Source organism: Sylvia atricapilla, chromosome 6, assembly GCF_009819655.1.
Source record: "Sylvia atricapilla isolate bSylAtr1 chromosome 6, bSylAtr1.pri, whole genome shotgun sequence".
Taxonomy (NCBI): domain Eukaryota; kingdom Metazoa; phylum Chordata; class Aves; order Passeriformes; family Sylviidae; genus Sylvia; species Sylvia atricapilla.
The window spans coordinates 31,539,999-31,564,269 of NC_089145.1; the positions used below are offsets into that span (position 1 = coordinate 31,539,999).

The 24,271-nt window shown below is 35.7% G+C and overlaps 1 protein-coding gene across 1 annotated transcript in view; it reads right to left on the minus strand.

Moving 5' to 3' along the window:
- Positions 1-24,271, minus strand: part of RYR3 (ryanodine receptor 3) — a 195,398-nt gene that overhangs the window by 144,032 nt on the left and 27,095 nt on the right. The window contains exons 2-4 of the mRNA XM_066321419.1: positions 4,550-4,669; positions 2,688-2,795; positions 513-587 (exon numbers count right to left, since the gene is read on the minus strand). Coding sequence (XP_066177516.1) covers positions 513-587; positions 2,688-2,795; positions 4,550-4,669 — 303 coding nt within the window. The remainder of the gene's footprint in view (positions 1-512; positions 588-2,687; positions 2,796-4,549; positions 4,670-24,271) is intronic.

A 24,271-nucleotide genomic window follows, 5' to 3' on the forward strand; every position in this document is an offset into this window, starting at 1 on the left:
CAACCTTCTATTAGGAGTATTTACATGTAGGTAAATAGTAGGTCAAAGATCCAAAACAGCTGAAATTTTTCAGTTGTAGAATATAGTATGATGAAATTTATACAAGGCAGCCTGAAGACAGCATCTCTGTGGGCACAATCTCTGGGAACTATGAGATGTCAAATGGAACATCTTATTTTATAAAATGTGATGTGAAGAAAATAACATATATCACAACAAATTCATTTGCTGTAGAAATACTTGTTAATGGAAGTATCATTCAAATGGATTCCTTAAGGACACAGAAATAATTCATGGCCAAAGGAGCTTTTCTGCCTCAATTCTGAGTTAGATAAAGAATCTGAATTTTAAAAATTCTGTTGTGTTGAGACACCTCAAGTCATTACCTTCTTTTTCATCTAGTGCAGAAGATAGCTTGGAAAGAATATTATCCCAAGGTTTTATGTTTTTTTTTATTTTGGTGAACAGACATTTTCTGTCCATGTCACCCCCAGAGGTGCTGCCGCACTCACCATTTCGCTGAAGGAGTGCCGGAGCAGGATGGCGTGGCCGTACAGCAGCGTCCGGTGGCCTCCCCCTTGGGCTGCCTGCAGGACACGAGGGAGGAGGTCAGAGCCCCACTGCTCTGAGTGGGCAAGACCAGAAAGAACTGTGCAACAACATGAAGAGCTACAGTAGTTCAAGGAATAAGTGAAAATGTTCCAACAAATTATGAAACGTACAAACTGGGGGAAAAAATCATAATAATGAAGCAGCTACAGCAATAACCAAATACCTGCCAAAAGAAAAAATGTTGCTCTTTGACATTGTTACCTAATTTTTATTATGATTTATTAAAACATGGCATTTGCAGAAAGATATTTTAAGTTAAAGAAGATACTACTTACCTTTCTTATAAACTTCATGCAGGCATTAAAAAAAAAAAAACAACATAAATAAATACATATATACATACAGAAACTGAAACCTGAAAGAGAAAATAACATACCTACTTCCCAGAATAGTTTAAGCATATACTAATAACATCTACTTGCTAGTATTGATCTTTAATGTTTCAGATTCATTAAAGCAACAGCATCCATAGTTTCAACCAAGTACAGTTATTAATTTTGAATATGTAAATTATGACAAGATCAGGGAGAGGTAAAACTGGATTTTCCATTTGCTTCCTTTAGAAGATTTAACATCTTTTGAATTCGTTTTGGATGGCATTTAAGGTCAGTTCTCATCCTTGGATGAGATTTGGAAGGGAAAAAGAAAATTAAAGGATACTCCAAGAACTCAAATAATGGTTATACATGTGTAGGCATATGATTTTAAACACTGTTAAAAATACATAAGTTAAACTACCATCAAGCTTCTTCAAAATATGTCATTCATAATAAATGATTTTAATCCTTCAGGAACTTGTCACTGCTTGATGAAGAAAACTAGGAAAACATGTAGCAGTGAATATAATACCTCTTCTATGCATTATTTTTTTTAAATGAAAAAGGAAAACCTTAACAGCAAAGTCAACTGTAAATACAAACAGGTCACCAAAAGAAAATTACATATATTCAGTTTGCAACAAATATATGAATACTGAAAGAAATTAAACACTTCCTGCTATTTTATTACTGGAAGTTTAAGGCTGACTTATTTAAAAAAAAAATAAAAAAGGAAAACAGCAGAACCAAATGAAAACAACAAACCCTTCAAACTGAATAAACTACAGTGTTCCTCCAGAAAATATCTGAAACTAGCAGCAGAACTTTGTTCGAAACTAAATTTAATATGAAAACAAGTAATTTTTTATTTCAGCCTTGCTATTAGTATGAACTGCTGTGTTCCTTTTACAGCTTCCCCAATGGATTGTACCTAACTTCAAAATAAATGCAAGACAAGATAATCTCAAAATAAATACAGCACAACTGATTATATTCTTTTTTTGTTCCTTAAGGAAGAATGGGACCATTTTTATGGAGGAGCTTATATGTCCTCTACTTCCAATCCCAAATAAAATATTCGTATATCATTATTAACCTCAGATTAAATCTTTCAGCTTCATTTTGCGGTGAATAATTTGGAAATAATAAAAACTGTAATTTCTTAGGAATCCTATAAATGTTTAAATCAATATTTTGATTTCCTAAGCCTATGCTTTTCTTTTCATCAAGATTTGTTTTATAGAGTGCAATGTGATTGCAAAAATAAAAATTCACACTTTTTATGCAGTGGAAAACAAAAGGTCAGTATTAATGAAGTCTGAAAACCACGTATGCAATGGCTGACAGTGCAAGATCAGAGGTGATTGAACTCCATCTTTCCCATCTATGCAATATGCGTCAGTTAAAGATCTGAAGAACAGAATAAGCCATTAGGTTGCAAAATAGGTAAAGCCATAGAGTATTATCATGCTCTGTTTGTAAGAGAATAAAAGTTCAATTCAGTTCAGCTGAAATTGGAGAATTATGGTCAAAGCATCAAACTGATGATGTTCCTGGATTTGTGGATCAGAAATATTCAAAAGACAGTTGCACCAGGTCCTCACTGCCAAAAAGAAATTAATGTGATTACAGAAGTGGAGCAATAATGTCCCAAGAATATTATGACATCAGGAGTCTCTTCTAGAAAATCCCGGACAAGGAAAGAAATGGGGACAATCTATATTCAGATTTAATGTTCTCCGAGGTCAATTTACTTACCCCTTCACCAGCATTATCCCCTGTGCTGGCCAGCATTTCTTGAAGGGCTCTGACAGATAGTGACTGCTCAAGGACGAAATTACAGACACAAAGGTCTGGAGGGACATACTGCAAAAATAAATTAAACAGTACAACAGATCAGCAGAACAGGTGAAACAGGATGAAAAGTGTGTTTGAACATGGACTTAGTTTAATTTTGTAATCTATACTTGATGCCTACTCATTTCTTTTTGAGGTACATACTAATCTACTGTATGAAAACAATATAAATCCATTCTCCATAAATTGCAATTTTACTTTCCTTGAGCTATATTCTCCACAGTAAAATGAAATTTCTTCAGGTTCAAATGCAAAAATTTTCCCCTACATATTATTGCTTTCCTGTCTTTTAGAATGACATTGTGGATTCCGTATTTGTTTTACAATGTCATTGAGAAAAACAGAAAAGAAGGTATATGATCTTATATCATGTATGAGGCTGATAGAAGATATTTACAGCAGTAACTAGATAGCTGAGATTCAGAATCTTATTATTCATATTAATTAATTCTTATTATTCATATTATCAGACATAATAATATGAGCTCTTTTAGGAAATCTTAATTTTTGAATCAATATGTCTGCTGATTTTGAAATATGAAACTTCACAGCAGACTTTTATTTTTTTCCAATTCTTTTCACAGATAAAATTTTCCAAGAGGAAAAAGTCTCAAGGGGAACCATTAATATACATAAATACATCGCAGAAAAAAATCTAAGACAGATCCAGAGACTAAACAGTAGAAGACTGCAAAAGGACAAGAGGAAAGTGAACTAGAGGAAATACATTTTACCATCACAAAACCCTCCTCCTTTTACTGTGAGCACAGTAAACAGTAGAAAAGGTTGCCTAGAGAGGTTGTAGAGACCCCACCCTTGGAGATACTCAAACTCTGATCCAAGTGTCCTAAGTAATCTGTTCTGTCTGAAGCTATTCTAAGAGGAGAGTTTGGACTAGATGACCTTCACCTGTTCTTTCCAACCTTAACTCTGTACTGTATGATGCACGACAAAGATCATTGGCTGTGGATGAGCTTTAAAGTGGATGCACTTCTTTTTTAAATCAGAGTGATAAGAAGGAATGACATTCTGGATAATGTAGCTTTTTAAGGTGGTGAAAAGTGAAGAAATACAAACAATTAGGAAAAATGATGCAGAGAGAACAAAAGAGAGAGAGGAGTTCCTCCTCTTTCTGGTTTAACACTCTGCTCTAGTAGAGGTTTACAGTTTTATCTCTCCTTTCTCCTCTCAAGCTCTGCTTATTACCCAGGGGTTTTTGTGGTTTTGTTTTTGGTTTTTTTTTTTTTTCACATATCTCTAGCTTCTTTTTTCAATTTGCCAGTCTTAATCTCTTAAAATTCTCTTTCAGGTAATCATTCTAGTCCCTGTACATTTAACTTTCTGTTTGATAATGAAGTCAGGAGCAACACTTAATACCAGTAACTTACAGGTGACAGTGGTTCTAAAATTATCAATCCAGTGTATCAATATATTTGAACCTACAGCAGCAACAGAAAGATGGGGGTTTAGTGAACTTAAATTTTAATAACACTCTGGAGACTTTATCTTGAAAATAGGAAGGATTTCAGTTACAGGAATTTTCTTAAAGAATAGCAGGTTTTGACAGTTTATAACTGTGCCTCAAGATTTATTTGGAGCCTCTAGGAAATTTTTGTAAGCAATTCTAAGATGCAGTCAGGAAGAAAAGCATACATAAGGTCCCTCTAGCTTCACATTTAACAAACTATAATTAACTGTGCTTGTGAATAAGTAGGTTAATATTCACTGATCAGTTACATTAGTTGAGAGTGTCAGCTTCTTACTTTAGCTTCTGATGTTGGCTCCAAAAAGCACAGGCGATTCCCAAGCCCCTCAGCTGCCAAGCAAAACTTCCTTTGTTCTTTGTGAATACTGGCAACACATTGAAGTACTACTTCATCATCCTGTCACAATACCAAGAACAAGAAAAAAAATTACTTGGAATTTATACATACACTATAATGTTAGGTAATCCTCCAACATCTATCCCAGCTGGTGGATGGGGTCCGCCGCTTGGGACCCAGAGAGCCACAGCCACCTCAAAGGATGTCTCGTTAGAAACAGCTCCTTGGGGGGTCAGGGGCTCCTCAGTTGGGTAGAAGGGCTTCTTAGCATCGGGCAGAGCAGTGATTTTTCAGCTCAGTGATTTCAGCTTTCAGTGATTTCAGCTCAGTGCTCATAGCTCATGCCCTTGTGAGTTGCCCCTCTTTTAGCCGGCCGTAGTGAGAGAGAGAGGTCTCGTATGGAATTTCCGCAGGTGGTAACTTTATTGCAAAGGTACCAGCGAAAGGGATCCAGGGACGAGGAACCTCTGCCGACCAGAGGAAACCCAGGGGTTTTTATGGGACACCAGGGTGGGAGGAAAAGGGTACAAAACCAATCAATTGTAACAGATCTACATAAAATCCCGAGGGGGTTTGTGGGTTTCCAGACAGGTCGCCGTAGCTAGGAGGTTTGTCTTTTTGTCCTAGTGGCTCAGAGTGAAGTCGCGAAATTCTTCCTTGACTCCTCAGCTCGGCTCCCTCCAGGGCAGAGCAGCCGGGGCTCCGCCCACCTCCACAAACATCCATTGAAAATCAATGCATTATACTTCTAAATCATATAATGTATATATGTAGAGATTCTTTTGATGTATACCTATAATAGATCTATAGACATATAAAGATTTCTATATAGATTTGTATTGAAGACTTTATCAATGTGACAGACTGCACACTGCCTCCAAGGCTTTTACAAGTGTTGTATCCTTTTGTTTCTGGTGATATAAAACAAACTGTAAACACACTGTTACTCAGTTTTACTCAGCAAAAGTTTTTAACTCTTGCAGTAAAAAACCTTTACTCTGATTTTGCAAACAACAGTGCTATTTGGTAGCACAGTAAACTGCCAACACTATTTCTTAGAATGCAGAGTCCTAGCTTTAAATTTTTCGTGTAATATAGAAATCTCTGTGAATGACCAAAGATCCAAGAGGCATTTTTCAAGACAAAGTTCAAATGAGTCATAAGAACCTGCTCCTCAAAAGACGTATCCTGATAATAAGAACACTCTGGAAAAGCACTTTTACAAATTGTTGCATAATATAATGCTAAACATATAAAGTGCCAAGCCCTTTTTCACCTCTTAATATGTGACACTAAGGCTGATATAAGCGAGCCAAAAGATTAATTTTAGTGTTTCGGCTGTGTCAAAGGTATATACAGAATTAAAAATAATTTTATTTTCCAAAACTTGTCCACTAACTAAGAAAAACACCACTGAGACAGCAGGATGTAGAAGCACTTATTTTTATACAAGCATGTAACTGTTCACCAGAAGATGCTGGCTGACAAGTTTTTAAGGGGGCGGAAGCTGATAAAAGAGGAGTGATATGATATGTCACTATCCCCTCTTGCTACAAAGTTATAGTGGTGTCAATTATTATTATCAAAGCAGATACACAACAGCCACCTGTGCTGAACTCTGAGATCACTTGAACAATTACGTTCTAAAAGCAGCACTGCTATTTACACTCCCCTTATGCAACTGCAATACTATGACACCACCACAGCTTTGGGCTCTGGAAATAAAAGCTGGGAGAGGCAAAGTCATTTTCACCAAAGGAAGCAAGTGACACACCCTTTACAGAGGGAAATCAAAAGCATTTCACTTGTGTGATTTCAGAGATGTGTGCAAGTTGCAGGACTTTTTTTAGATGACCCTTCACTGACTACTTACTAGTAGTTACTGAAATGGGCAACTATTACATTTCAGACTGATCAGCACTTACAGACAGTGTTTTTTCTTATCTAGTTTTGCATAACAATGAACAGTGGTTTCAACAGTACAGAAAAAGAATTCAGTAGATTTTTGCAAACAATTCTGAAATGTAGCAGTTAGACAGAATTAATTAATACCAAAAAGTTATCTTTCCTCCTGTTGCTTCTGCTTCCATTTCTATAAAATTTTCAGCTTTCAAGTTCTTTAATAAAATAATTTTTTGGTTTTTAATCTTCAGTGGAATAAGTTGCAAAACACTGCCAGTACAATTAAACATTCACTACATGCCTACCTTAATGAATTTTTAAAAATTTACATTATAATCGTATCTATTTTGTGGGGAAAAATTAGAACGTACGTAAGATAAAGTAAAGATGTTTAAAACATTTTTCATCATCTGGTTCCTGTACCAATATTTGAACACACATATTTTAGAGCTATAAATAGTAAAATACTTAACATGAATTTATAAATACCAAGACTTAGAATACAACTGAGATTTGCAACTTAGCATGCACTTACCACTACATTAAATTACTTCTATATAACTCAAATTTTATTTATTTTCCTTGCTACATTGAAATATTCATCATTCCACACAGGTGTGTATATACAGCCTCTACTGTAATTCATAGTTCCCTAAAAATAAGATCATGCCTTCAGAATTTTTATAGGTGTATGTCCTATCTTTATAGGACAAGGGGTAACAGCCTTAAACTGAAAGAATGTAGGTTTACATTAGATATACACTGGCACAGGCTGCCCACAGAAATCGTGATGCCCCATCCCAGGATACGTTCAAGGCCATATTGGATGGGGCTCTGATTAATCTGGTCTAGTGGAAAGTTTCCCCACCCATGGCACTGGGGTGTCACTGGGTGGTCTTAAACATCTCTTCCAACCCAAACTGTTGTATGATTCTATGAACATATGTAACTTACTTAAAATGAGAATTAAATAAATTAACTATTTTCTTTTTAAAGCCACATGCATAAAAGGGCAAGAGTTCATAATATAGGGCAATTAATATTTTAATATTCTAGAATTCAGAAAAATAAACAGTTAGAATTTACACTGGCATCAGAAAAACTTTATCAATCATTAAGTGCAGCAATCCCAAAATAAAAGCGCAGAATATCTTAAAAAATTTATGCAGCATGTAACAGTGATGTTTTATGTTATTCCCCTAAATGGTCAATGTGCCCTTTCCTTTGTGCTACAATACTTAACAAGCTGGGTATTTGCTATGTAGGACAAAAAACTTCATTATTTTATTTTTAAAGTGGTAAGAATATTATTTATATTATATGGTATTTCAGAATGTTTTGCAGCAAAGTTTTAAAAAGTATTCATTCATAACTGAGCATAGAGAATTAGCTAAGCCTATACAATCTGCAAATGAGACAATTATTCCCTGTTAAGATGATTCAGTATTAAAGTATTTTCACTGAAAAAACATCATTCTGGCTGAGGTCTGTAATTGCTTTTCTGGCCTGAAGATGCTAATAGAAATTAGTTTTATGGAGTTGCTATGTTATAATGGAAATGCAGACAATGTCTCAGCAGTACCATGTTTTCAATACCTAGTTTGTGAACCATGAATTCAAAACACTTAAATGGTTTTGATTCAGTAAGTATTTAAAATGAATTTTTTCTCATCAGGCAGCTCTGACATTTCCATGCTCAAGTCCATTTATTTTGGGGGATTGAGGTTTGGGGTTTTTGTGCGAGATTTTTGTGGGGGTTTTTTGTTTGGTTTGTTTGCTTGTTTGTTTTGGTTGATTGGTTGGCTTTTAGTGAAACAGGCTTAGAGTGCACGGAATCACAGGCAGGAAAAGACACCCATAGACAATGGTCCACTACAGACAGGCATTTTCACAAGAAACTGCTTTTGCAATTCTTCCTCAAGAAGTACTCACATTCTAAGCATCATTTACTAGTAACTGGTTTCCACCAGTGGCATCATCAAGTTAACCATGAGATACATCCTAGACTACCATCATTCTATCTATTCACAAATACAGATGCATAGCAATTCTTAATTTTTTTATTCTGAATGAAGAGAAGTGGAAGTTCTTCCCTTCTATCCAGAAATTTCTTATCTGGTTAAGATTCATCTCTCAGCCTTTTAGAAAAAGGGCATACACAAAGTAACTCCATCCCAAATCTAAGAAGATTAAGACAATAAAACATGTTGAAACTGCTAAAATATATTTCAGATGGTCTGAAATACTGCAGAATTTACCTAGTGTCATGTAGATTATGTCCATCCATTGTCCATTTGTGTATTCATGCTGCGTAACTTTCACAAAAAGGAAAAAGACAGTTTGGGGGATTTGGGGGTATTTTTGAAAGCAGGTAACCACATAACTTTGTGTACTGCTAAAGTAAATTTCTACTTGCTTTGGCTAGAGCTGAAACTGTATTACAAATTTGACTATATAGTAATGTCAATATACTCTCAGAAACAAACATATTTTTTTAAACAGTTACAAATTCAATATGTTCTAATTTTGAGAATGAACAAGTTACCAAAATAGAAATTGACGCTACACAAAAGTATGCCTTTTGTGAATACATTTTTTTAACAGAAAACTTTTATTCCTAGCCTTCAGCAATACAGAATTAAGCAGTGTATATATAACTTTAAAAATTAATTTTTAAAGAACCACAGTCCAGTAGTTCATTACCAAACACTATTTTTTCTTGATGTTCAGGCTGTCTTCATCCTCAGGTTTCATAATATAAAGTGATGGTGAACTTAAACTGAGCTTCCTGTGACAAAATAATAAGTTGAACATAAGCAAAATTGATTTTTATTACTCCTTTACTTGACTTCCTGCAAAGAAATTCAGTGATCAAGGTGAATTAATGTACTGTTGACAGGATCTTGCTCCTGCACAATTCACTAGTTTTTCAATGCAGAATTTGAGAATAAGGAAATTCCAACAGTTATTGAAATTCCGTCTTAATTTATGTTGCATATATACTCCATAATTTAGAGCTGTAACAATTTATATAGAACACATAAATTTGTATAGCAGTTGTATTCAAAAATAGACACACTTCAATATATTTTACATTATCAAGCAGAGAACCATGAATACATTAAATATATACATGCATATGTTGCTGGAAAATGATACCCTGGACTTAGTTTACTACCCACTGAGTCAACATCTACCTAATCTCTATAATATTCAGTGCTGGAAATAAACTGACAAAATAAAATTGACATGACATCAAGAATTATCAGTTCTAGATTATTAATCAACTTTGTTATTATACTTCAGGAAGAAAGTGTTTTCTCAAAAAATTATATATTTTGCCTATAATTTACTCACAGCTGCAATAGACATTCAGGCAGGTACTTCCACAGGAATGACTAACCTAAATGCAAAGTGATACAGAATTGTTTAAAAGTACATTTTTCTCTAAAACCATGGAAAAAAATTATTTGATAGTACATCCCTTCCATCAAGAAATACATAACTTTAAAAAAAAAAGCCAACATATATCTATTAAACAAAGTCAGAATTTCTGGGGTTTAATGGTAAAACAAGCAGACATATTGAGTTGATGCTGATTAATGTGAGACACTCACTGATTATAGATCAGTGCTGCAAAAAAAATGAACTAAGTAAAAATCCATAGCCACCTTGACTCTTTGATAGACAACATTCTACTTATGTGTCTTCCTCTACCACAAAGCACAGGATGTAAATAAACATCTTTATACCAGTTGAACATATTGATAGCATTTGAATACAAAATATAAAATTATTCTTCTACAGGACTATATTCTTTTAGAGTTTTCTGGAAAAATATTGGAATACAAATAAAATTCACCAGAAATTGCCATCTACAGTGGCTGCATTTTTCTTTACAAAATAAGGAACTATGCGCAGAGCTGACAATCTTCTATCCGAAGATGGATTTGGTAAATTTGTTTGTGCCCACCAGTCCATTGTTATTGCTGAGCACGGCTTACACAGAGCCAAGGACTTTTCTGCCTTTCCTAAGGCCATGCTGATGAGGAAGCTGGGGGTGCATGGGAGGCTGGGAGGGGACACAGCCAAAGGCAGGTGACCCCAGCTGACCAAAGGGGAATTCCAGACCATGTGACATCATGTTCAGCATATACATATATTTCACTTAGAGGAAATAATTGGTTTTTAATTCTATTGTTTATGTCCAGAATAATTTTATAAACAATTTAAGTCTTCTCAAAACAATAATGCATCATAGCCAGTTTGTACAAAAAAAAGGAACATCGTATAGTCAATATCCACCTGCATCATGGGTAATACAGCAGCTTTAATAAAAGCTGTGGGTTAGGTCACTGAATTTCTAGACAGTGTTTTGTGGGAAGCAAGTCTACCAGACAACAGTGAAAATATAGAATTAAGTAAGTAGTCAAATGCTTTTTCACTTGATTATTTTTTTTTGGTAGAGTTATAAATCTCTGTGCTTCAATCAAATTTTACACCTGTTTTAAGGATGATGATGTATATGAAACATTTGTCACACCCATTCCTTGGTTTGCTGCATTAAAAAGGTAATTGAAGAAAGGTGACTCAAATTAGCAAGCTGATGAAGCATACCGAGACTTCCTAAATACTAGTACAAAAATAGGGCTAACAATGTGTTTCTGATGCACAAATCCATTTAAATGAGCCATTTAAAAAGAGTCCATAATTTACCTACTTTTCAACTTCTTAGTAGATATAATCAATTATTACACTAATTCTAAAGCAGAAGCTCCATAAAACACCACTTTAAAGGATTCCTCTACTTCCACATTTGAAAAGAACAGAACTTTTCAAACCTATAAAGATCATTATTTGGATCTCTTGCTTCAGTTATTGCTACTGCAACACTTGGCAAATTTGGGTTTTTCATTCTTTTACATTGTAAAAATTACTTCATAAAGCTGATTCAGAAAACAGTTCTGGTATGGCTTATTATGTCTGCTACTGCCCTTCTACTTCAGATGAAGGATGTGGAAAACTTCTGGCTGCTGAATTTATTATTTACCAAGGCAACACAGTCTTAACTATTTAGACTTCCTAATTAAGTTCATAAAAATTAAAAGCTTCTTTGATTAAATCTTGCTTGGGTTGTTTTGGGTTTGAGGCTATGATCCAGAAAAATAATTTAATGTATTCATTTGCCATCTAGCTAGAACAATTCAGTTTGTTTAGGTTCCTGTACTGCAAAAACAGAGTAATTTTCCTGCAATTAAGAACAACTGTGTATCACATGTCCATGCAGATGTCAGATTCAGAGCAAAGTACATAGCTACATCAGAAGTCATGCTTCATGGTCATATCACTTTTCCTCCGCCAAATAATTGAGGCATAACCCTCAACAAAAAATTCTTTGGAGGAAATTTCCAAAAGCTGCTCTGTGTTAATCTTTATTTATTTGCTAAGGCAATTCCATTCTTAATAAAGAAAACAATTGTTCATTGTTGCACGATGACTGATACTCATGTATAGCATGAGGTACAGATTTCACTAACTGAAGCTTTGAATATTTTGGATTTTGTTCTTGTTGAAAGACATTTCTCACTTGAAAAATAATTTTGATTCCAGTTACAAAGCTAGTGTATGAGATGGATTTTTCATTTTGCCTACTCTTTTCAAGACAAAAAGCAACTTTTTCTTTTTTTGACTAGTCATGAGAAAAAATAATCAGGAAACCAAGTTAGACCTCAAAAAAACACTTCTTAAGTCTCAAAAACCCAAGCCCAAAACACATAGAAACAAAGAAACAAAACAAAAATTAACAACACCTTACTAGGCTTACACGTTTTTCTGTGTAGTTACTATAAACGCAACATAGCAGTTCTTTACTGATGACTCAACATTGATCAGCAGTCCCCAAACATTACTTCAGATGTCTGTGGAATCCTGAGGTTCCCTGAATAGTGGGTAGCTATTAGAAGCAGCTTCGCCTTCCCAATCACATGGGGAAAGATACACTAGAGACAGCGGCGTCCTGGTTTAGGGCAAATTTAGGAGAAAACCCCTGGATAGGGTCCCTCTGGAAGGCAGACCCAAATGGCCCCTTCCCCCAGCCAGTCAGGGAAAAGAACTTTCTTGGAGAAAAGTGGAAAAAACTATTTATTTAACAACCAAAGTGCCCACAAGCATAAAGAATGAATAATATGAAACAATAAAACCTCTCGTTCTGGAGTGAGATGGCAAATTGAGAAAGTCCTCTCCGTGAGGGTAGCTCAACTCAGTCAGTCTCATCAGTCCCTCCAGAGGTCCAGGCCCAGTGGGCTGCAGGTGCAGCTCCTGGTGCTCCTCTGGGTTTTTCAGCCCAGAGCAGGTTTAAACTGTCCCAAGAAAAGGAAAAAAAACAACAGTCCAGGGAAATTCTCTGCCTCAGCTAGCTAAACTAACTAAAAGCAAAAAAGAATTCTGTCCTGCTGCTGTCCATGCATCTGATGAACAAGAAGAGAAAAAAATCGGGAGAGGAGTGAAAGCTGCTTTCCAAAACAAACTGCGTGCTTCTTCTTTCCCTGATTCGCTCTCAAAATCAGTCTTAAAGGTACTAAATATATAGCACAAACAGAACAGATGATTGAGGATACAAGTATCATAAAGTCACCCTAGGACAGATGGCTTTGGGAAGGAGCAAGAGCAATCACCCTCACTCTGTGCACTTTGAAAGGGAGGACAACTTGTGAACCTCCTCTTTGGGCATAAACTAAGGATGAACATAGGGAAAGAAAGTGTATTGTGTCTTCCAGGACAGTTTTGTTGTGTATTACTTTACCCACTTTTCTTCTTCAGATCAAAACAATGACAAGTCACCCAGTTCTTCAACAACTCAAATCCCTCTTTTTAGTGTAATTTGAGTAATATGAACTTTAATCCTATGCCTCCTTATAAAATTAGAAACAAACAGAACAAAGAGGCAATATGCAATGCATATGATCCATGTTGAAGCTGTGTGAATGTTTAAAAAGTTTTGAAAGTTAAATACTTCTTTTCAAACTTATGTTTGGACATAAATATTTGTATTCAAATACTCTTATAAATAACTTTATACTTCTATTCAACTTAAAAGGCTGTGTAACAGGTGCTCACATTCTATTAAGTATTTACATATTTATGAGTTTCAATCCTATTTTCAGGTAGCAGAAGAAAAAAACCTGTGCCTGCTCATAAAAAAACCATAAATCACAAATTATAATAATGGCAAAAAAAGTAAAGAAAATATAAACTGCTAAGAAAGATAAGTTATCAGGACAATTTTAATCATTACCTTTTTTAGAAAAAAGAGACTCAAACTACATTTCCAGTCATTAAACCATTTTTTTTTTCCCTTACATACATGCCAGCAAAGTAAATGTTTCCTATTTACAGAACTGCAAATTTTGTCTCACAGCAGTTACATTCTGCCATTCTGCTAAACAGACAGGAATCTTCTGTATATCTCTTGAGAACACTTATTTTCCCCACATTATCCATTTATAATAGTGAAGATAATTTTTTTCAATAAATACTAACATACTTGTTTCATAAATTAATACTAGAAATATCATTTACTAGCGCATATATCCAAAGATAACCTAAAGCAAGGTTTAATATCAGAGTCAGCTTATGAACCAAATAAAGGTTCATAAAAGATTCAAGTTATATTTTGCACTTCTGTAATTAGAAAAGCTTATACAGGTCTGTTGCAATATGACAAAATTCATTAGGAGCTCCACACAGAAGTAAATATTGCATTAGTATTTTGGTCTCAAAATGCAAACATCACAGTCATTTAATTGAATCAGGAAGAAGTCACATGATTATATCATCTTAGGCTTTCCTTTGCTTTAAATGTCTATAAATAAATATTCTGGTAAGCAGTATGTGTTAACATCTAAAACAAAGGTGTACTTAGATGCCTCATATTGTAAATCACCAAAAAACTTACTTAAAAAAATTAAGGAAACCAATATCCAGAGCAGATCTTAAATCAGTTGCAGTCATGGTGAGGCAGATTCTCAGGAGATTTAGCCTTACTTCCAATAATTGCTATTGGTTGTTTTTAACATCTTTTTATAAATTGAAAGCCTTTATTTCTTTGTAGTAACATACCAAGACAGTGCCTGTCTGGGGCCTGTCTTCTCCCAGTAAGCATACAAATTTCTCCTAGTAATCACAGCCTGTCCACTGCAAATGGATCCTTATGATGACAGCAGAGTTCTTTGATGGAAATCCACACAGCACCCTCTGACAGTTCTCAGAAGATTTTAAAAATAGAATTGGGGTTTCCGTTGTCAGTCTAGTCCTTCAATAGTGGTTGGACCAAAGCCTAATCATAACTCTGGAACATACTTTCATATCTTATATCAAGCCATCAGCAAGGCAGAATAAGCAAATATACAGGAATGAAACACAAGAAAGGAAACCAAACAAAAACAAAACAAAAAACCTCTTTGAATAAAATTTGCTTTCAAAAGTCAAGTAGTGCAATATTGACCATTTTGCTTCTGGTTTTTCAATCCAAATCCAGGTGGTATAGTTGTCATTGAAGCATTTAGATAGTTTGCTGCCCTTTGTATCACAGCTTTCTCCACCTCTGCCTTTATGCAGTTCTTTGTGGAACTGAGATAGAATGAGAGAGTGACCACAAAGGGATATCACCACATATCCACACCATATACCAAGACCAAGTGTAATATCCAAAACATCTAGCATTAAAGCTGAGTACTGTTCTTTAAAAATCACTCCTTTGATTTCAAACTCTAATGCACGAGAAAATGCAGACTTATTATGAGAGCTGGGGAAAATAGCTGTGCAGACCAGGTTGGTGTACCTCAGGAAAATTAAATATGCCTGAATTAAATATCAGACAGAGCCCTGTCTTTCTTTAAAGAAGCATTCTTTTTTCAGCAGGGGTAGAGTTAATCTTCTTCACAGTGGCTGGTACAGGACTATGTTTTGGATTTGTGCTGAACAGAGAGTTAGTAACATAGAGACATTTTTGTTACTGCTGAGCAGGCTTACACAGGCCTTTTCTGCCTTTCCTAAGGCCATGCTGGTGAAGAAGCTGGGGGTGCATGGGACACTGGGAGGTGACACAGCCAGGACAGATGACCCCAGCTGACCAAAGGGACATTCCAGACCATGTGACATCATGCTCAGTATATAAAGTGGGGGGTAGAAGGAAGAAGCAAGGACACTTGAAGTGATGGTGTTTGTCTTCCCACCATTACAGATGATGGGGCCCTGCTCTCCTGGAGATGGCTGAACACCTGCCTGCCCATGGGAAGCACTGAATTGTTTTGCTTTGCTGATGTGCACAGCTTTTGCCTTTCCTATTAAACTGGATTTGTCTCAATCCAGGGGTTTTCTGGCTTTTACCCTTCTGATTCTCTCCCTGATTCTGGTGGTGGGGAAGTGAGCAAGTGGCTGTGTGGGACTTCACTGCAGGCTGGAGTTCAACCATGACAGAAACAGGTATACAACCTTAATTAATAGAACAGCAGAATGACTAAAAGCATCAAGACATCTGCCACGCTGATTAAGGAACTGGAATTATCCAAGAAAGGTGTACCCTTCCTGAGTACCTCATCATTACTTACTGAATGGACATGTTAGAGCAGGTCCCAAGGAGGGTCATGAAACAGTCAGAGGTTTGGAGAGGTCCTTGTCAAGAAAGGCTGAGAGGGTGGGAATAATTGTCTCATCAAGAAGGCTGAGAGAACTGAGGGTTTTCATCCTGGAGAAGCAAAGGCTTCAGGGAGATCTTAACAGAGCATTTCAATGCTTAAGGGAACTTATAAGAAAGATGATGAGACACTTTTTACCTGGGCTTGTAAGGACAGGATAAGGAACAACAGTTTTAAACGAAAGGCATGTAGATTCAGACTGGACTCAAGAAAGAACTATTTTAGAATGAGGGTGATAAGACACCAGAACATGTTGTCCAGAAAAGCTGTGGATGTCCCATCATTGGAACAAGTCTCTGAGCAACCTGATCCAGTGAAAAATTTCCCAGCCCATGGCAGGAGCTGGAGCAGATGATCTTTAAAGCTCCCTTCTGAACCAAACCATTCTATGATTCTATGAGTTGTGGTGTCAGTACTGGCATGCTTTGCACCTCTCACATTCATAACCTCTGGCAAAGGTTATATAAGCAAATGAAGAAATATACTAGATACATTAGGAAAGGAAGGTGTTATAGTTCATTTTAATGGAGCATCCTTTTGGAGAAAGAAATGAATGTAAAATACATTATTGTGTATATACACAGCTGCATATATTTTGTTTGTTTTATCCATTTCTTTTACATCTGGTGTAAGTGAAGTCGGCTAATCAGTTAACAACAGGAAGATATAACATAGGACACCCACTACAACAAATTTAAAACAAATTTCTTTTAATGTCACAAATTAACTAAAGTTCACAAATGTAAGAGATTTTGGTGTAATAAATTCAATCTGCAGGGTTTAGCTTAGAGATTTTTACTGTTTGAAAGATGACCATAAATATTAATGGAATAGTCAGTGTCTTGTCTCAATTACAGATGAACCAATCTAAAAAACTTGACACCTGACAGCAAGAAGGAATCCAAATAGAAGCTGTCAGCCTTTTGGAATCTTAGTGCATGACCACTACCAGATTAGTAAAGATACCAACTACAACAAACATTTAGATCATATCTATTTCAAAACAAGAATGAGTGGGCACTGTATTTAGCATATTCTTTAAATCTTGTATTCTGTACCTGACTAGTCTCTCTGAACTATCACCTATAAATATTTCAGATATTTATTTAATACCACACTTTGATAAAGATGTTAGATTTCCCTTTCAGACTAATAGTTTTTACTAGGAAACTTAAATCCTGACTTTAAGGCAAAAATCATACGGATTTCCTTACAGAATCCAATGCCATTCAGGATTTTAAGCATGGTCTATATCAACTGTTGACAAAAGGGATACTAAGTGTATGGCTTTGAAAATTAGGGACATACAATGAGACAAAAATTTATCTACCTTAAATTTTAGGAATTCAGAACAAATTGGAAAATGTCCTAAAAAAAGACTGAACAAAGCAGAAGCTGTATATGAAGCTGTAAGCTAGCTATGAAGCAGATACTTTACAGATACATTTTTAAAATTAGTATTCTCAGACGAGATTTTACAATGTCACAGTGACCTGAATTTAAGTCTTATCCTTGTCAGGTGTAGGCAGCAGAACCCCAGATAAACGGACATTCTTCTTGGGGAAGACAATGACAGGTTTTAAAGAGATTTTAATTAAGAAACCAGAGGTTTAGATAAAATCTGAGGCTTCTTCACCAAGTCTTCCATAGAGAAGATATGAATATGGTTGTGAACATATAGCTGATGAGGTGCCAGTCAAACATGGATTCATAAAAATGGGAGTGCTATGGAACAGGTTCAAATTTATATGTGTACATGGGGGACCACAAATTATACAAAGGAAGAATTTTAAAGGAAATACAATACATATAGTTATACTGTACTACTGAATATACTGATATAATAATGTATATTTGAGCAGTCAGTCATTATACAGATATATTAAGGGGTGTAGGGGACATTGAAGAGCTTTCATGTGCAGTGCTCTTCCTCAAACAATTAAATTTCTCTGATAATATCCTTATTGAGAGAATGTCAGAACAGTGTGCCATCAATCACATACATGGTGGTACATACTACCTAGACAAAAAGAATTCTGAGCATAATTTTAAAAATTTATTAGAAAATTGATACACTTCAATGTAAAATTCCATTCTGTACACACACACATATATATATATGTATGTATGTATATATGATTCAGCATAAGCTACAATTACTTCCCCAATGTTGAACCACAGAATTAAAGAAATTTTATATTTTTTAGAGCTATAGGACCTACAAATTATTTTAAATGGGCTTAATATGAGGATATAATGCCTTTGAAATCCAGCTGTATCTTCCATTTCTTAATCCATACTCCATTATGCTGATACTGCACTATGTATATGCACACACCTGTTAGTTTGTTGTGCTTTTCTATCAGTAATTTTTTTAAAGAAGTCTGCTAAGATGAATTACATTCCTATTTCAACAAAAAAATTTCTGAAACCCATAAATTACTGTCATGTATATTTGACCTTAACTACTCATTACAATCCTGAATTATGATTTCTGAAATTTAATTCAGAAGTGAACTCTCTGATATTTTTGGAAATTCTTTTAAACAAAAACCTCAGTAATCATCCACATCTGTTACAGTTGAAAAGAGAAAAGGCATCAGATGCAGGGAAAATTACGACAAAAGTCTTTCCAACAGCATTTGAAAAACACAGCAGATACTTTAACAGCCTTCATCCAAAATACATGGGGAAAAAAAAAAAAAAAAAAAAAAAAGACTGAATAAAGTAGAAGAGCTAGCACATTACTTAAGTACATTCAAATTTAAGTACATTCAACTGCTGTCCATTCCATGTCAAGCATTCACACATATTGAAAAAAAGCTGGGCTATAGAAAGTGAAATACTCGAGATTTAGACAAAAACTGGCAGGGACAGGATATTGAAAGAGCATAAACAAATTATATCCACCAACTACACCCTCCAAAATAAAATATTCAAACCAGCAACAGGCAGCTGCATGGCAGTTTTCACTGCATAGTGGTTTAAGTCTTACAATTATTACTACACCAGTAGGAGATACCTACAAATCTGCAAGAGGTAGAAAGGTCCTAAAAAAGTGACATCAGTCACTAGCCTCTAGCAAACTCAGTGGGAATGTGTGAGCTAACTACATGTTCAGCCACTGATGTCATTTCATTGGATCTATAATTGAAGGCAAGAACAACTACTGGAAATAGAATGATTTCTATAAAATTAGGGAAAATATTTCTCAGTGTCTACTAATTGATGTTACAAAGCGTAATAAAGACATATTAGTTTGCTTTGTGCTTTTTTTCATAAATTAGATGGAGCCAAAGGAAAGTGCACTTAATTTTGCAATTAAGTTGATTTCTATAGAGAAGTCCATGTCACTGTATTCCCCACTGCTCCTGTCCCAGATAAGATGTTAGTACTGCTTGCTTACTTGCAAATGATGTCATAAGGTCCACTTGAGAATTCTGTAATACCTTTTCTACCAAAAATCAGCCAACACATTCACTAGCAAATTAGAGAGCAAAACCTTTATATGTTTTCAGCAGAGAAGTTCATAAAATTTAAATATTTAATAAGAAAGAAACTCTCTAGTCTGGTACAGCCCTTTGATTATTATCCACTACTCTTTTTCAGGCCAGCAGTGATGAAGTCCCAGGAAGCCAGAGGAATATCAGGAGGGACCTCACCACTTTAGGATAACTTGTTGAGGGATCTGGAGCCAAGTAGTGTTCTCTATTCTGACAGTTGCAGGGGAATGTGGGAGTAGAAAAATCATGCTGATGAGTAACTGCTCTGAGCCTGGTGTTACCAGCAGGATTTTGTGGTTTTTCATCACAGATCAGTTTACAAAACACCCGGACTTCTGACAACAGATGGGGCACACCTGTCCCAAAGCAGAAAAAGAGCCTATCTTCACACAGGCTTTAGCAGGGCTCACTAAAAGAGATTTAAGTTAGATTTTAAAGGAGAAAGTGATAAAACCAGGCTTGCTAGAGATAAACCTGGGGGTAAACACAACAGGGACTTAATCACTTTCTACAACTACCTGAAGGATATTACAGCCTGGTGAGTGTCAGCATCTTCTCACAGACAACAAGGAATAGGATGAAAGGAAATGGTCTGAAGTTGCAACAGAGGTTTAGATTGGATCTTAGAAAAATCTTCACTGAAAGGGTGGTAAGGCATTGGAATACGCTGCACACGGAAGTGGTGGAATCACCATCTCTGTGTTCAGTGTGGCACATGGGGACATGATTCAATGGTGAACAATGTGTTCTAGGTTATCAGTTGAACTCAGTGATCTTAGAGGGTTTTTCCAACCTCAAAAATACTATTTCTATCCTGAGCTGGAAGTGACTTCTAGAGACTACCCCTTTAGTTGTACCCCTATGCCCAAAGTAGAGTCAACATCAATGAGGTGCCCAGAACCATATCCAGCTAGGTTTTAAATACATCCTGAGACACAGACTTCTGAGCCTTTCTGGACTACCTGTTCCAGTGTTTGACAATCCCCAAAATAGGAAAAAAATAATTTATTTTCAGGACCAGGATCAAAGTTTGTAAGTGAAACTCTCTAGACTCACAAGCACAGAAAAATTTGCAGTTCCCTCAATTATCAGCCCAGGCCTTCTACCTAATACTTGGGCCTCCTACTTGCCAGCTTGAAGTTTACTTTTCAAATTACACGCACGTGGCCCTCACACTCCAGGTTTTAGGGGAAAGTGTAAACTCCAGCGTCACCCCCAGCAGTTGGTGCTTAGACACATGGGCCCTATGAACCCTGGTTGCCCCTCCAGCTACTCACACTAAGACTCTTGCTTCATTTCACCCAGATCCCTACAGCTTCGGATGATGACCCATGGTCCTTCAGCAGCAGTTGATGCTGAAACTTGCTTGCTCTGGTACAGAAAATGTGTGTCCCTTCACCCCAAGTCTGATTCCAGTTCTTTCTACAAATTCACTCACCCCAGTTCACTCAGTAGCTGTCAATCCTTCTAAGATCTATGGAGCCCAGAGCCACTGATGGAGATGCTCTTACTTGCTCCAGTTGTGGCACCACATACACAGGGACTGCTTCATCTGAGGTCTGATTCCAGTTGCTGCTCCAAATTCACTTCTGGTTTCCCTGGTTGCTAGCATCACTCCTTACAGCACTCATGCAAAGGGAAAATAGTAACTATTACACGGGAAGATACATTGCTGTGATCAGGCATAGGGCTGCCAGGGAAGCAAACTGACTGGGCACTGTTTATGCAAAACCAGCCCTTTTTGTAGCTCCACCTGTCAATCCCCTAGTGTCACTTAACTCTTCCCCACTCCTTTTTCACCAAACAGCTAAATTTTCCAGAGTCTTACAGTTTACCTTCAAATATTTAAAAAACCTTCATATTTGCTGCTTTATCAGTAATGAAGTCCGTATGGGTCTACTCTAAATGCTGCCTGTGTGTTCATAATGGGCCATCAACTCACAGCTGTAGAGCCCTGGTCCTTGCCACTGTCTCAATTTTCCCCTGCCTACTATGTCTGTATCTCTGTGTGGTTTTGTTTATCTAGCAATCCCCCTCACTTCATCCTTCCTTCTCCACTTATGTCTTATTTTAAGAATAAAAGGAAAAACATTCAGCAAAGATTTTAGTGCTGCCTGTGCAAGGAAATTATTTGGGGTAAGAATCTATAAAATGCTTGAACTTTGTAACTTCAAAACCAGCAACAAGTGCCCTGCTTGCAGAGCACTTTATACAGCAGAAAAAGGTAAATGCTTTTGTTAGGTTGGCATATGTCCCAAGATGTGCAGAATGTTCATGTTTTTTTTAATGCTATACCACCGTAAACACCTGGTTCAACTGATTGCCAATGCAAATATAGCACACAGATGTAAGCAAGGAAACAGAAGAAATTCTTATTTCTGATATCCTTTTTCAAATACAGACACTTGCAGATTAACAGATTTTCTTTCTTAGCTTTACAAGTTACTGCATGCCTTAACTTTCAAAATTCATGATCATACTGCTTCCATGAAACCTTATTATCACTAAGAGCTAAATTAGATTTTCCTATCATGAATACTGAGGCCGATTTTATGCTTGCACATATGCTAAGTTGGATTCATCTCTCTCTTGACATATGAAGAAAAAGGAAATTACAAAGTTACAAAATCTATCACCACTTCAAACTGTCTTACAGGGAAACTGTTATATTCCCACTGTGAGCTTTTGCTACAGAAATTATTGCCTGACATCCATTATTTCAAAGTGTTCATGTCTACAAAACTCTTCTGGGGAAAGAAAATTACTAGAGATATGAATATTCAAGTATTCCGTGACTTTTTTTTTTTTTTTTTTTTTTTTTTTTTTTTTTTTTTTTTTTTTTCCAAATCTAGAACCACATTTTTCTTCACACAAAACTTATAACTTTCTGTTAAGCTAAACCTGCAAAGTATAACCAGCAATAACTCTCATTCTGTTTTTATTACCCCTGGGTAGGTCAATGATCTAAGTTGCATCAACTCCACTCATACTTCAAACACAAGTATCAGTGTGATAGGCAGAGATTTAGAGTGCACCTGCTAGACCTTCTCTTCATTGTGAGTTACACAAGAAAAACAGAGACTTTTAAACAAAATACAGGAAGATAATTAAATATTCCAATTTTAACAGAATAATTTTAACAGATCAGATTAAAAATTAATTCAATGACACATTGGGTATCTAAACATAGGGAAGGGATGAGATTTTGCATAGCTGTGTCCAGACAAGACAAAAACTTGGAAATTAATGACCAAAACAATTAGTGCAGGTCTTAAACAATGAAGACACAGTTATGAAACATTAGCATAGAGAAAAATCTCTTCAAACTAACGCACCTGGCACCACCTCCTGTAAAGTCTGATACTTGCTTCCTTTGGATTTTATCTGGGATTAATAAATTATTAATTAATAAATTAATAAATAAATAAATAAATAATCTATTAATAAATTAATAGATTAATAATTAATCTGGGATTAATAAATGCTCTGCCTCTGCTAAAAACTTCTTATTGTCTCCATATAAACATAATCTCTAATTATCACCTTGGATCCATAAAAAAGCCAGGACATTGAAGATTACTATAAACTGGATCACAGAATACAGTAGAAATGAATACCTATAATATCCATAAAAGTTCAGTAATTATTAGGATAAAGTCCAAAGCATAGATCTTTAGTTTATCAGATTTTTTTTAAAATAAGATCTGTACATCCACATTCTGCTATCATTTCTACCATTCCTATCCCAACCCAGAATTTACCACCACCAAATTTTTGTACTCACAGAGGTTTTTTATGTTTTTAGTGCTTGTTCAAGATTAAATAAACAATATAGGCCAATTCATTTATTAATTTCAAATCCCACACTATCTCAAAATCAAATTAGTATACTACTTTTTTTTCCTTTGGTGATAAGGCACAGAAATTGAGTTCTGAAGTAAGATAATAAAGAGGTGTTTCAGCAGTTACTACATGTTCTCTGACACTGTCATCTTGGTAACTTTTATCTCAAAATTACAAGTGGTTTAACCTGGAAGTCATGAGAAACTTTCAGAAAAGTATTCTTTTCTGAAGACTCATTCAACAGTCATACCTGTCTTTTGAAAATTCAGATATCACATAAAGAAAGTCTTTACTGGACTAGTTTTCATTCATGCAAGTGTCAAAAATGAAGGCTTGATGATACACACTATGTGTGTCAAATACAAATATTATGAAGCAAAGACAGACTTCTGCCTGGACATTCTTGTTTAGGTCCAATTAACTTGGATCCCTTACATAAAGTTCCTGAAAATCTGAATCTGGATCTAAATTTCCTGCCTCTAGCCTATTTGTGGGAAAATTGGTAGCCATGACGCATTCTATTCCTGTTAATTGAGGAATGAGTGGGAAATCTTCTGGAGAGGAAATATTTACACTTTTGTGCAAAGTCCTGTTCACATTGTGAAATTTGCTTTTAAATCTGATGATGAGACTGGTTTAATATTTTACTTCAAATTATTTTGGGACCCAGGAGGCTCTGAATTGATCTTGAACCAGATTCAGAATGTCATGTTAGTTGG